The sequence below is a fragment of the Pagrus major genome, chromosome 10, assembly GCF_040436345.1.
Source record: "Pagrus major chromosome 10, Pma_NU_1.0".
NCBI lineage: Eukaryota > Metazoa > Chordata > Actinopteri > Spariformes > Sparidae > Pagrus > Pagrus major.
Window position 1 is genome coordinate 21,185,937 of NC_133224.1, and position 12,740 is coordinate 21,198,676.

At 41.2% G+C, this 12,740-nt stretch overlaps 1 protein-coding gene across 1 annotated transcript; it reads right to left on the reverse strand.

Moving 5' to 3' along the window:
• Positions 1–2,525: 2,525 nt before the first annotated feature.
• On the reverse strand, positions 2,526–8,871 carry krcp (kelch repeat-containing protein). The gene is made up of 13 exons (XM_073475172.1): positions 8,684–8,871; positions 8,192–8,353; positions 7,927–8,008; positions 7,202–7,261; positions 6,744–6,975; positions 6,512–6,610; positions 6,105–6,236; positions 5,482–5,669; positions 5,194–5,390; positions 5,009–5,103; positions 4,523–4,577; positions 4,127–4,224; positions 2,526–3,877 (listed from the first exon to the last, which is right to left on the reverse strand). Exons 1-13 carry the CDS (start codon positions 8,743–8,745, stop codon positions 3,645–3,647), a joined length of 1,695 nt encoding a protein of 564 aa, XP_073331273.1. The 5' UTR covers positions 8,746–8,871; the 3' UTR covers positions 2,526–3,644.
• Positions 8,872–12,740: the final 3,869 nt, after the last annotated feature.

A 12,740-nucleotide genomic window follows, 5' to 3' on the forward strand; every position in this document is an offset into this window, starting at 1 on the left:
AGACGAACGAGAACATGCTCAAACATAAAATTATTGAGTGAAAAGTACAAGGATCATCTCTCTTTTGCCTAATTCATGGCCTAACAGACTTATCCTTCCTTAACCTGGCAATTTAGTAGGTGCTGACTCATAGCGTGGGCAAAATTAGTGAAGAAGTAAGAAGCTTAGGCCAAAAATAGGCTCAATCTGTACAGACTGTGCTACAATAACAGTTAGTGCAACATGATGTACTTTACTGAAATCTGAAATATGAAAAAAATAAATGACTTCAACCACATACCCTTTAATTACAACCAAAGTAATGAGGACTTTCTTCACAGCCCATTAAGTATGTTGCATATTTTATGGTTTGCAGTGGAAGTGGGAAAGGCCATGTACCTAAAAGTATTACAGGGAAATGAGGAGATTGATTTGTTTTTGATTAAAGATTTTGAGGAAGCCCGGCTTTCCTTTGCATCACCAGAGGAAATGCCACCGAGTAGGTGAAACCAGTTCCATGCTCTGTTTTCCAGTAAGATGCCAAAACAGCACAAAACCTTTTTGTGGGCACGTGAGTGTTTCTCGCTTTGGTCTTCTCCTGCTTTTACAGTATTTTCCAGGTTTCATCTTTATTCTGATTCTCCTGCTTCTCCTTTGAGGTAAAAGAGGTCAGGAGGTCAGAGTTACTCAATCTGCATTCATGCTGCTCAAATCTTTAAACTTTAAACACTCGTTAGGCTAAAACTCAAATGACTCAAATTCAGGCCACCCAAGTTTATTTTATACTTTTATTTTTTTTTGATCCATGAACTAGTGTCAGTGGGAAACACTGGATGTTTGATTTTATCCCACAGCCCTAGCACTTGTGCTTTTGAGGAGATTTCATAATATTAATATCAATACAGTAGATCATGTATCACAATATAGCCAGAAAATATTGATATATTATTTTAATAGCCACATCGCCCAGCCCTAATATGTGAGGATATCTGCAGGAAGACTTACTAAGCCCCCAAACCCTCAAGTGCAGTTTTTGTACTAAATTATTTATGCTACTTGACCCCCTCACATTATTTGTGTTTTTTGTTAAAGCACCTGGGTGTTCACCTGAACAATAAACTGCACTGGACAGACAATACTAATGCACTTTACAAGCAAGGCCAAAGCAGACTATACCTGCTGACTCTGTTGTAGCATCAGCCATTTTCTATCGAGTGGTCTGCTGCATCACGGCTGCTGACAGGGAGAGACTTTATAAACTGGTTAAGTAGGCCAGCTCTGTCCTGGGATGACCCCTCGACTCAGTGCAGGTGGTGGGATAAAGGAGGATGATAGCTTCGCTGATGGATAATGACTCCCACCCTATGCAGGACACTATAACAGCCCTGGAGAGCTCCTTCAGCAACAGGCTCCTTCACCCTTAAGTGTGTGAAGGAGCGATATTGCAGGTCCTTCCTACCAGCTGCTGTTAGACTGTACAACCAGCACTGCTCCCAGTAGACCACACACACACACACACACACACACACACACACACACACGCCAAAACTTACTTCTGACTGTGCAATCTCAATGTGCAATAGTGTAAATATTAGTAGTTTTGTTTCTTATAGCGTTTATATTGTTCTTACTGCTTTTTTACTCAGATTTTTTTCCCTTATCTATTATAATGGTTTTAATTGATGCTGTTTTAGCTATCCCCTTTGCTGCTGTAATAATGCAAATTTCCCCATTGTGGGACTAATAAAGGATTCTTTTCTCTTTTAATGTCTCAATCCACTTCATAGTAATTGTTAACATTTGTGTACATAATATTAAGCACTTTTATTTTGTTTTCCTGCTTAATTTTGTGTATTGTAGTCATTATTAATGTATTCTACTTTTCTACTTATCCATCTGTATCTGTTGTCGTACGTTTGTTTCTGTGACACAAACTCAATAAAGTTTATATAATCTCAGAATGTAATTGAAGCTCATGTTTTATGATTATACGCTTACCGCTCTGCTTGGATGAACAGACGTGGTGACATTTAATCTGCTGCTTGTTTGTGCATTAAATAAATAGGCATTAACTGACCTGTATGAACTTCCTGTTACTAAAGAGGTTGACAGTATAATCCAATGAAAATGTAAAAGTTACAAAACATTCGTGACACCATTATCAGCAGTTCAGCAGAAAGATAATCCCTCTCGAGCTCCACTAATCTTTTATTAAAACGTCTCCACTTAGCTCGGCCTCTTTGAAGATGACATCAGTGTTACTCTGCTAGGCTGACGTTAGCTCATGTTAGCGTAGAGTTACTGGAACAGAGGGGATGTTGTTAAGCATCAAACCTCATCTAAATGGCATCAGTTTGACACCACTTAGTTTCAAGTACACCTCAGTGTTTTATGTCAGACTGAAGAGCTGTGTTAATTATTCTGCAAATGGAAAATGTTGTCTAAACTGAGTCTAAGTGGGTTTAACTGTCTCTACATCTCTGCACTTTTTAGAGACAGGAAAGCAAGAAGTAAATTTGAAGAAGCACTTAGCTTAAAAAGCAGCGTAAAATCAAATGTTTATTAAGTGAAGACAGAAGCCAAGTGCTAAACAGAACAGCACAGGAAATGAGATGTTTTTCACTCAAGCATAGCAAACCTTTTCGAGACGATGTCAAAAACAAACTGTCGTGATTTTGACCACTATGAAATACAATTAATGCACTCGCGGCCGTCGAGAGGCAACATGAAACAAGATAGATATGTGAAAAATAAAAATAGATATTTTATTAGGGCCACCCCCTAAACACTGCTAACTGTAGCTGCTATTTAGCTTAGTTAGCTGCACAGCTAACCGGGGTGGGGGGGTGGGGGGGTGGAACTGGGCTCAGCAGCCTCTGACTGAACGCATCCAGACTGGGACCAAACACAGCCTCCGAGACCGACAGAGGCCAGTTTGACGACAGGGGATAAGTTACAGGACTTTAACTCCTGGGATGAAGAAGACAGGTACAGGTGGAATGGGAGAGGTGTGAAGCAGCAGAGGAGCAAGATGGAAGTTATTTACAGTATTCCCTTCTTTTGAACAACGAGACATGTAATATTAAACTGTGTTGAAATAAATTAAAAATGTGTTCAGTCCGCTTGCTGGTAAATTCGACATGCTAAGAATTATCACGGCTTTTGATGTCAAAAATATATATTCAAATTAAATTAATCATAAAGTGGGATGAGAGTCAGCTAATGGCTTGAACTAACGACAAAAGATTGACTAAGAAAATCTTTAGTTGGGGCAGCCCTATATTAGACCTGAGGAAAAAACTTGAAAAGCTTTGAACTATGTACATTAAAACTTAAGTATTGTCCTTGAGGTTTTAAACCACTGTTCCTGTTAATATGGATCCACAAGGGGAGAGGAATCTCTTTTCTTTAAAGTTTGTATTTAAAAGATGTATTATGTATTCAAATGCCCAAATTATACATCCAACATGCACCATGTTGCTCCGCTTCTAAAGTTTTCTAACCCTTTAAAAAAAAAAAAAAAAAGAAAGAAGAGAAGGCTGAAACAACCAAAGGAGACAAAGACAACCTATAGAAATATAAATAATAAAGAGTCTGTGGGGGTGTTAAAATAGCTTCACATCCAGTCAGGCAGTGAGGATTCACCTCTGACTCACTCTCACTCTTTAAATAGCAGCGAGCAGTTCCTCCACAGCGACAGTCGTCAGGTCGGAGTAGAAGTTACCCTCGTTGTCTCCGCCTCCGAACACCAGCAGAGTTCTGCTGCCGGAGTCGGCGTCCACCACTTCATCCACCTCTGAGAAGTGGTGGTGACCGCCCGTCTGCATCGTGATGATGGAGTGTCCCGCCCTGGGGACGGACAGCTGAGGGAGCGTCACCTCCGTCCAGCTGTTGGTGTCTGAACCAGTGAAACAAAGACAATCGTGACGAGTTTAATAATGTAAACTTCATAAATTAACAAGTATGATAATGTTACATTTTGGTTTTCTTCTATTGCAGTAAGCTGAATATATTTAGGTGTTGGACTGTTGGTCTGACAAAACAAGACGTATAAAAGTCAGTCACTGTCAGATCAAATTATTGATCGAATAAATGACAAAACAGCAGTTTCTACAAAGCTGGTGTGTAACTGTGAGCTGCCTCTCACCTATGTCAAAGATGAAGGTGTCACTGAGAGCGTTGTTTCCGTTGTAACCTCCATGGATCAGGAACTTTGTGTCTGAGAGCACAGCGCTGCCGTGCCAGCTGGAACACACACACAAACACAAATTAAATAACAAAAAAGGCGGAAACTTATTTTGAGAAAAATATACGTTATTCACTAAAATCTGCTTAACTACATATTAAATAAACACAAGACGTTTGCCTGAGTAGGAAACAGAATCGGCAATTTTTCTTATGTAAATCAACAGCTATGATTACTGACAGTTCTTGATTACCTGACCTTCTGACATATTTGGTACCCCCAAAAATAATAATAAAAAATAAATAAATAAATAAATTCCACCTCTAGCTGAAACTCAATGTGTGTTGATTTGTGTACCTTCGAGGAGAGGGGGCTTTCCCGGTTGTTTTCACAGCAGAAAACTCCATCAGACCTAAGAGACACAAAAATATTCAAATATCAATTATGCATGCAGTGCTACATATTCACACCTCTAATCAAATATACACTCACCGGCCACTATATGTACCTAGTGTACACATATTTTTCAGTTTTGTTGCCACTATAAAAAAGGTCATAATTTTACTTTTTGTTTGTTAGTGTCCTAGAGGGCAGTAGTATTGTACTGGACTGGAGTACATTATATTGAAAGGTGTTTGTAATATTCTGCCCCTCTCAAGTAGGTAAATAAGTTGGCCAAAATATTAGAAACACCTCTTGATATATTGCAAACTACAACCTCAATGAGAAACATGTAGTTAGAATAATACCTGACTGTATTGGTGTGTATTAGGTATAGTGTACCTAATGAAGTGGCCAGTGAGTCTATGTGCCTTTTGGCTGTGTGCATGTAACTCGGCTTACCCAGGTCCAACATGTACATGTCATTGTAGCAGACAGGAGTGTCCCATCCACCAAACACATAGATCTTCCTCTCCTGCATCACACACGCAGAGTGACTGCAAGGGAAACAAAGAAGGAGGATGAGACCAAGAGAAAAAGAAGTGAACAAATGTGTGTGGAAAGAGGATATGGATCAACCATCTTACCCTGAGCGGGCGGAGGGTGCGTTGCCTGTTACAATAGGCTGGTACCAGATAGAGAGGTGGGGGTCGAAGATATACAGTGAGTCGCTGCAGCCGTCGGGCTCTGGGTTCGGACAAGGAAACACCCCTCCAAGCACAAACAGTTCACCACGGAACATGCTGCAGCTGTGGTAGGCCAGAGGAGGGACCTTACCTTGAGCCTGGAGGAGACGAGAGAAATGGGGAGGAGGACGTGAGGAAGGGACGAGCGGGAAAATGGACAAAAAACAAGCAAAACAAACACACACAGACCTCCACCATGGTCCACTTCCAGCTCTGCGTGTCCAGGATGTGAACGTCGTTGAACCACTTCTTGTTCTTAGAGCCTCCAAACACGAAGATCCTCCTCGAGTCTGGGTCGTAGACGGCTGTGTGGCCGATCCTGGCCTCGGGTGTTGGACCCTCTGCCAGAGTCTCTGCTGCAACCCAGGACATGTCCTCTGTTGGACAGAGGCAAAGGGTTACCACACCTTCTGAAGCCTTACATTTAAGTACTTTTGATGGACTTTCCAAGCCCAATTCAAGCAAATTCAAGGACCCAACATAGCTTAGTTTGAGACACGGATCAAGGATAATTATTCTTACAACAAGAACTTTTGTAATGAGAACTAGCCGGTTTTACAGAAGCTGTTGTTTACAGAAACATCAATTACATGTAGTCTATCTATTAATGTTAAGTAAAGTTTCTATTCATGCACAAAATATATAAATTCAAGCACTTTCAATGACCCGTTTCTATTCATGCTTTTTTTTTCTTCAGTCGGAACCCTGGATCAATAGGAACCCTGGAGACAAAAACACTTGCTCTGATGTGGACCCACTGGAAACTAAATCCCCCTTATGTGTGTGAGTCCATAATGTCGTCCATGACTGACCTGTGCAGAGCTTCCACATTGGATCTTTGCAGAACTGCATCCTGGCTCCCTGCCCTCCAATCAGAATAGCTGTCTGAGCATCGATGGGACACAGAGTCTGACCCCAGCGACCTGACGGGCTGACCAGTGGGGCTGCAGGAAAACCAGGGACTTAGTATTTAAAATGTTAATGTCTCACAAATAAACTAAACATTCCAGACACAGCTAACTCCAAGTTTACACCAAACCCAAGGCAACTTTATGTTACATTCCTGCACTGAACACAAACAGAGAGCATCATTCTATGACCTGAGGTGGGCGATGTGCATCAACGTACCAGCTATGGGACTGAAAAGTGAGCAAATATGACAAAAAAAGTGAAGGTAAAAACAGATAAAAGCTAATGCAATGCGCATGCACGAACTCACCCGTCTGTGTGGGAGTCTTGGCCTGCCTACTCTTTGTCCTGGCTGCGCTCTGAGGAGGCGTCCTTCCCACAATCCCTTGCGCTTCTCCTGTTCCATTAGCTGCAGAAAGGAGAAAAGGAAGGACAGTTGATTGAAGAAACAGCACACAAATAAATGCTTTACTCCTCCACACTGAGCCACAGGATCACTGATTAATTATCATTACCACTCAACACTTAGTCGTCTCTCTCACCTGCTCCCTTCATCTTTGTTGCATCTCCTCCGCTGCTGAACAGCTTCTGGCCTGCTTTGCTTTGACCTCTGGCCTTACGCACAGGTGTGGTCTTCTCCACGCCACCGTTCGGACACACGTTCTCTTCTTCCCCTCTCTTCGTCGTCTTATTCTCGTCACCGCCCTCCTCTGATGTTCGCTCTCTCTTCCGCTTGCCGTTGAGCTCCCGGGCTGTGAGGGGAGCCACGGTGTCCTGGGACGGTCAGAACAGTCGGCGTCATTTATCATTTAGCTAAATAAACCTCTAGAGTGGCATTATGGGAAATGTAGGCAAACACAAAAGTAAGTAGACAATATCAAATGTTATATTGACAAATGCAACAACGACTGTTGGACATAGCTCTTGTTATGGGATTTTGCTGTCTAGACGGCTCATTAGATACTTGTATGAGTAACAGTGTATCATTCACACAGATTACCTTTGGCGTGTATTCCTTCACAGCCAGTATGAGCTCTGGTTCTGCCCAGTCTGCTTTTACCTGAGGACAGAAAATATGTACAAGATTGATTCATCCATGTGGAGGAAGAGATGTTTTCTCACTTTTTTTAAAAAACCAGGAATGACAACAGCAAATGTGTCTACAATAGGGCTGGGTTTAAAGAAAAAAAGAAAATCCTTCTTCACTTGAACCGCTCGGTGATGATTCATAAAATCAGAAGACTGATCTTTTCCTGTGGATGTTTGATCAGGGTTCAAGATCAGCATCTGCCAAATGTGGTTTGGTAAATCTCTTAAGGCTCTCTGCCACACTGGCGGATTAATGTTTGTCCCAAAAACAGTCGTGTGGTTAAAAAACTACCCTGAGAGTCTCTACTGCATTTTGGTGTCATTTAGAAGTGCACTGCTTCTGTCTGTCTGCTGTCTGTCTGCATCAGAGTTTCACCCGCACAAACTCCAATGGCCACAAAGGTTGTTTAAAATGGGAAAGTTTCAACTTTTCTCTTATTTACCTTTGATGAAACGTATAGGCCTACACCTGTCATTACTTCCTTGTTCTTTCACTACAGCATTTGTATAAATTAAATGCTAAAATCACAACAATATCCCATTCATTTCTCTACAGGAAGATTATTTCAGTGTGTTAAAGGACAACCTTTCCTTTGACTATTCCCAGTCCTGATTGTTACAGTTTGTGATACTTACCAGGTTTCCTCCCTCCAGAGTGACATTCAGTGTGACGCCGTCGGTCCAGGTCTCCTCTTCCCACTGCTCCCATGACAAGCACCTGGAGGACATGAGCTACAATCAGTGAAAGGTTTCTCATTCAGTCTGATAACTGATATTCATATTTAATGACAGCCGGATGCAGAAGATGCACCAGACATCGCCCAGACACAGTCAATTTTTACTACACAAATAAGTAGTGGAAATCTCATCATGGGGATAAAAAGCACGAGAGTGAACCTACTTGTTATATGGAGTCAGTTTACCGATGGTGATGGGCATCCGGTCAGCATCGTTGAGCTCCGCGTTGACGCAGATCCTCTCCCCCCACGGGCCGCTGCTGAACAGCACCACCTGGCGGACACTCGGAGGAACTGCAACAGCCACCCTGCACGAACCTTCAGCACTGACGCAGAAAAAACCCCAAAAGAAATAAGTGAATATTCGTCTCTCAGCGATCAAGAAACACGAAGCTAGAGATGGAGGGTATTTACTGGCATGTGTTTCACAATAACGGAGGAGCTAGCCGACGAATATCCCTCCATAAACACGGTTCATTTAAAGAGGCGCCAATGAGCTGCGACAGATAGGCTATAGATTTATGACATGGGCTGCGTACACAAACGTTTATTTAACAACGCTTTTGCTACTGTTAAGGCTCACGTGCACGGTGTTTAAAGGTGAAAAACACGCTAACATTAACGTTTCTGTTAATAATGTTGCTCGTTCATCGTACCTCAGCAGCCTCTGAGGCGGACCGTTTACTCCGAAAACCGCATAAATTCCGAAATCCTCCATCTTTGCGTCTCCCTCCAGCAAAAACGTCTATTCTTCCTGATATCCTGCTTTGTTTCGACACAATTTGAGGTATAAAAACAACGAAATCGTCTCTATCCTCCTCGGCCCAACATCTCCCGCCACAGATATGTGTACAATATCCAAACTCCGCGCGAGTTCTCGGTAAAAGATTGTGAGCGCGTGTTTATGTTGTTGAAAGTGCCTGTGCGGGTGGAGTCTGCACTCCGCGCTATTGAGTAAACAGCAGAACCTCACCTCCGCCAGAGCGGTACACGCTGATACTATATCGAGCGCACTTGCAGGCTGCGACTCACAAGCCGCAAGCCAATCAGAGGCCTGCATTCAGCACCGCTGAGAGACGTGACAAAAAGGTGCGTTCAGGAACACTTGTCACCGCTGCGTGATGTGTATTCATATTTTGCACTATTTACTGCACTGCTATTTTTATTATTATTTCAATATATTTTATTTATCTTTAGATTATTTCAAATGTATTTTTTTATCATTTAAAAAATATATATGTTTCTTCTATATATTTTCTTGAAGTAAAAGCACTTTGCCTTGTTGTTGATGTGTGCTATATAAAGATATTTGCCTTACTTGTGAGTGACAACAAAAGCCAAAACATCTTCCACAGCTTCATCAAACAGCAATATCATTGATTTGTTCCAATGGAGTAAATTACACATAAAGCAGACAGGGCTTCCAATATTTATACATATATATATATATATATATATATATATATATATATATATATATATATATGTATATATATATATATAAAATACTAATACTTGTACAAATACCATGACTTTTCTTTTTGTACTTTTCTTGTCTTAGTACACAACAAATGATTTTCGATAGCTATATTCTGTACATCACACAGTATATGACAATAACAGTTCAGTCCTCACTGTTTGAAGTGAAAAAGAAAGCAAAATTGCCCTGAAACCGTATAATAAATACAGTGTGCGCAGTAGGCTCACAGTAAGGTGCACCGTCTGCATCTGGTTCATGTAATTTTCATGCAAATCTACATGACATCTGTCGTGTTTCACAGCTATCAAATGAACCCACAACAGTGAGCAGACAGTCAGTGAACAGACCCAGCTGCCTTCAGAGCGTCACTCACACCTCACGCTGAAAGGTTTGTCAAAGCTACTTCATAATTTATAGATTCATTTTCACTGTCATGTACAAATTATCTCCCTGCAGGTTTGCCAAACAATAATGAACATTTCTCTTCAGTCTTCCTCTGCAGTATGAACCACTTGGCTGTGAACTCGTCTTTCTCAGCTTCAGGGTATATCTGGGCAAAGTGTGATACTTCTAACGACGGTGCTGGCAAATTAGGAGTACCTTCGGCAGGCCTCTTCATCCTCTTCATCACCACCTGCTTTGAAATGGTCATTGGCTTCCCGTTGAACCTCTGGCTCATCTGTCACATCCTGAAGAAAAGGTGGATATTTTCTAGCATGTTGGTGTATTAAATGATCCACTTAAAGACTACCAGTTTTCCAAACTCTCTTTTACTTTAAATTCAAAGGTCAAAGGATGCCTGTGTCCTTACTGCAGACTTCTTCCCCCTCAACCTGGCCTTCACCCACCTGATCTTCTACGTGATCGTACCTCTGATGTTCATGAATCACTATCTGTGGCGGAGTGTAAAGATATTGGCCCTGACGACCTACCTGACAGGGATGGGGCTCATTATGAAGCCACTGCTCCTCTGTCTGGTGTGTGTGGAGAGGTACATTGCTGTGGTGCGACCCCTCGACTATTTACGGTAAAGCCACACAAAGTTTATGTCCTTAGACGTGTAGAAGATTTAAAGTGGTTGTGTGTGAAAATATGTGGTACCTAATGTGTGACTTTCTCCTCTCTGTTCCTTCCTCTTCCAGGTTCAAGTCTCCTCAGTACAAATGGGGATGTTTGGGGGTCTCTTGGTGCATTTATATCCTCCTGGCAACCGGTGCTTTTTTGGGGCGTTCTATTGTGACAGTATGTATGCTCTTCCTCCCTGTTTTAGTCATAGACACCTTCTGCTGCCTGTCTATTCTGAAAACGTTACAAAAACCTCCGCCGGGGGACAAAGAGATGGTGGAGAAGAAGAAGAAGAAGAAGGAGAAAGGGGAGGAGAAAAGAAAGGGGAGTCGAGTCGTGAGCCCAGGAGAAAGAAAGGAGAAGGAGGTGAAGAAGGTTGAGAGAGGGGGAAAAGGAGAGATGAATTCGATGAAGAGGAAGGCCTTCACCACCGTTGCCATCATCCAGGTTGTCCTCACGCTCAACTACCTCCCCTATGTCATCACCATCCCTCTGGAGGGACGAGTTCCAGCTCGAAGACTACTGTGTCAGTACATGGCCATCGCGATGGCTGCTGCTGTGACCTGCAGCTACCTGCAGCCCCTGCTCTACCTGCACAGACTGAGGAGGCTGCCGTGCATGAGGCCACGAACCAGATAGTTCAGCTTGTATCATTAAAGGTCCAGTGTGTAGGATATAGGGGGATGTCATGGAATGATGAATCACAATTACGTTATAATCACCTGAAAATAAGAATATTTGTGCTGTAGTTACCTTAGAATGAGCTTTTTACATCTACAGAGTGAGTCCTCGGGGTGAGACGAGGGGTATTCAGTTGGTTGCGATATGCAATCAAACAGCTAGATGCCACTTAACCCTACACACTGGACCTTTAAATGCAACCTTGCCACAGTCATTTACAGACTGCAGCATCATTGCAGTAACAAAGTCTGCTTTCTTTCAAATGCTTTGTTCAACGTAGGCAGTGGTACAATGTAATCAAGTACATTTACTCAAGTATTGTACTTAAGTGCAATTTGGAGTTATTCATGCTTCACTTGAGTCTTTTTTAAACTTTTATTTGATAACTTTAGTTACTTTTTAGATTACATGCTGCATCAGTGCATTTTTAAGTTAATTCACTGTATCTGCAATCAGAGGGACTCAATCAGAAAATTGCTGAATACCTGATCCAATAATCGATCAACCCACAGAATACAGTGTATACATACATGTAAATGTAGAATTTACTTCAACTTGTGCTTTTTATTACTCAAATATGTATATTGCCAGAAAACTGCTGTTAACCCTCAAAGACCTAGAACATTTTTTTAGTGCCTGACTCTACTGTATTTGTCTATTTCTTTCCTACCCTGATCTAGTAGTCAAGTGCCGCACATCATTTGATTCAAGGGGACCTCAAGTTTCAGTTCAGCTCATTTCAAGTCACAATTTTGCATTTGCTTTGTTTGAGAATTGACATTAAAATAGTATGTTTTTAATTTCAAAACATGTGCTTCAATGTTTTCCATACTTCCATATGAATTTTTGTCTGCTTCTGACCTTTCTTCATCAAGTAACAGCCATGTATTGATATATTATCCTCATAAAACACATATGGAGTCCTATGTTTCATTTACTGACCATGTAGATATGTCCAGAAAAGTTCTGGATGTTTTTATTGCAGCATAAATCTTGGACTGTATTTTGGTATTTTTATTTTTGTTTTCAGTTCAGTGTAGTTTCAGTGAGTTCATGCCTGACTGAAGATAGTTCACTTGTTGCAGTTCAGCTTTCCTTGTTTGAAAATGTTTATATCTCATTATTTTTTTTATTAGTTTCAGGATTTGTTTTATGTTTCATAAGTTCAGATCATGTTACAATATAATAACAAAACTTGTCATGTATACATCCATTCTCAATAAACGTATGCATCAATGCCTCCTCGTGTTTGTTGTGTTGACAAATTAGACCAAATTAACAAGGACTCAAAGTCATTTCCTGCATATTTTAATTTAATTTTAGTTAATTTTGTAAGTACATAATATCGTCTCAGGCGGTATTCCTATTTTTTGAATGCTTTGATTTTTATTTCAGTTAACTAAAATGTTTTGTCCCACCTAGTTTTATTATTCAGTTTTGTTCTTGTTAACTATAACCTTGATAGTGGTTTGGTTGCTTTACAGGCA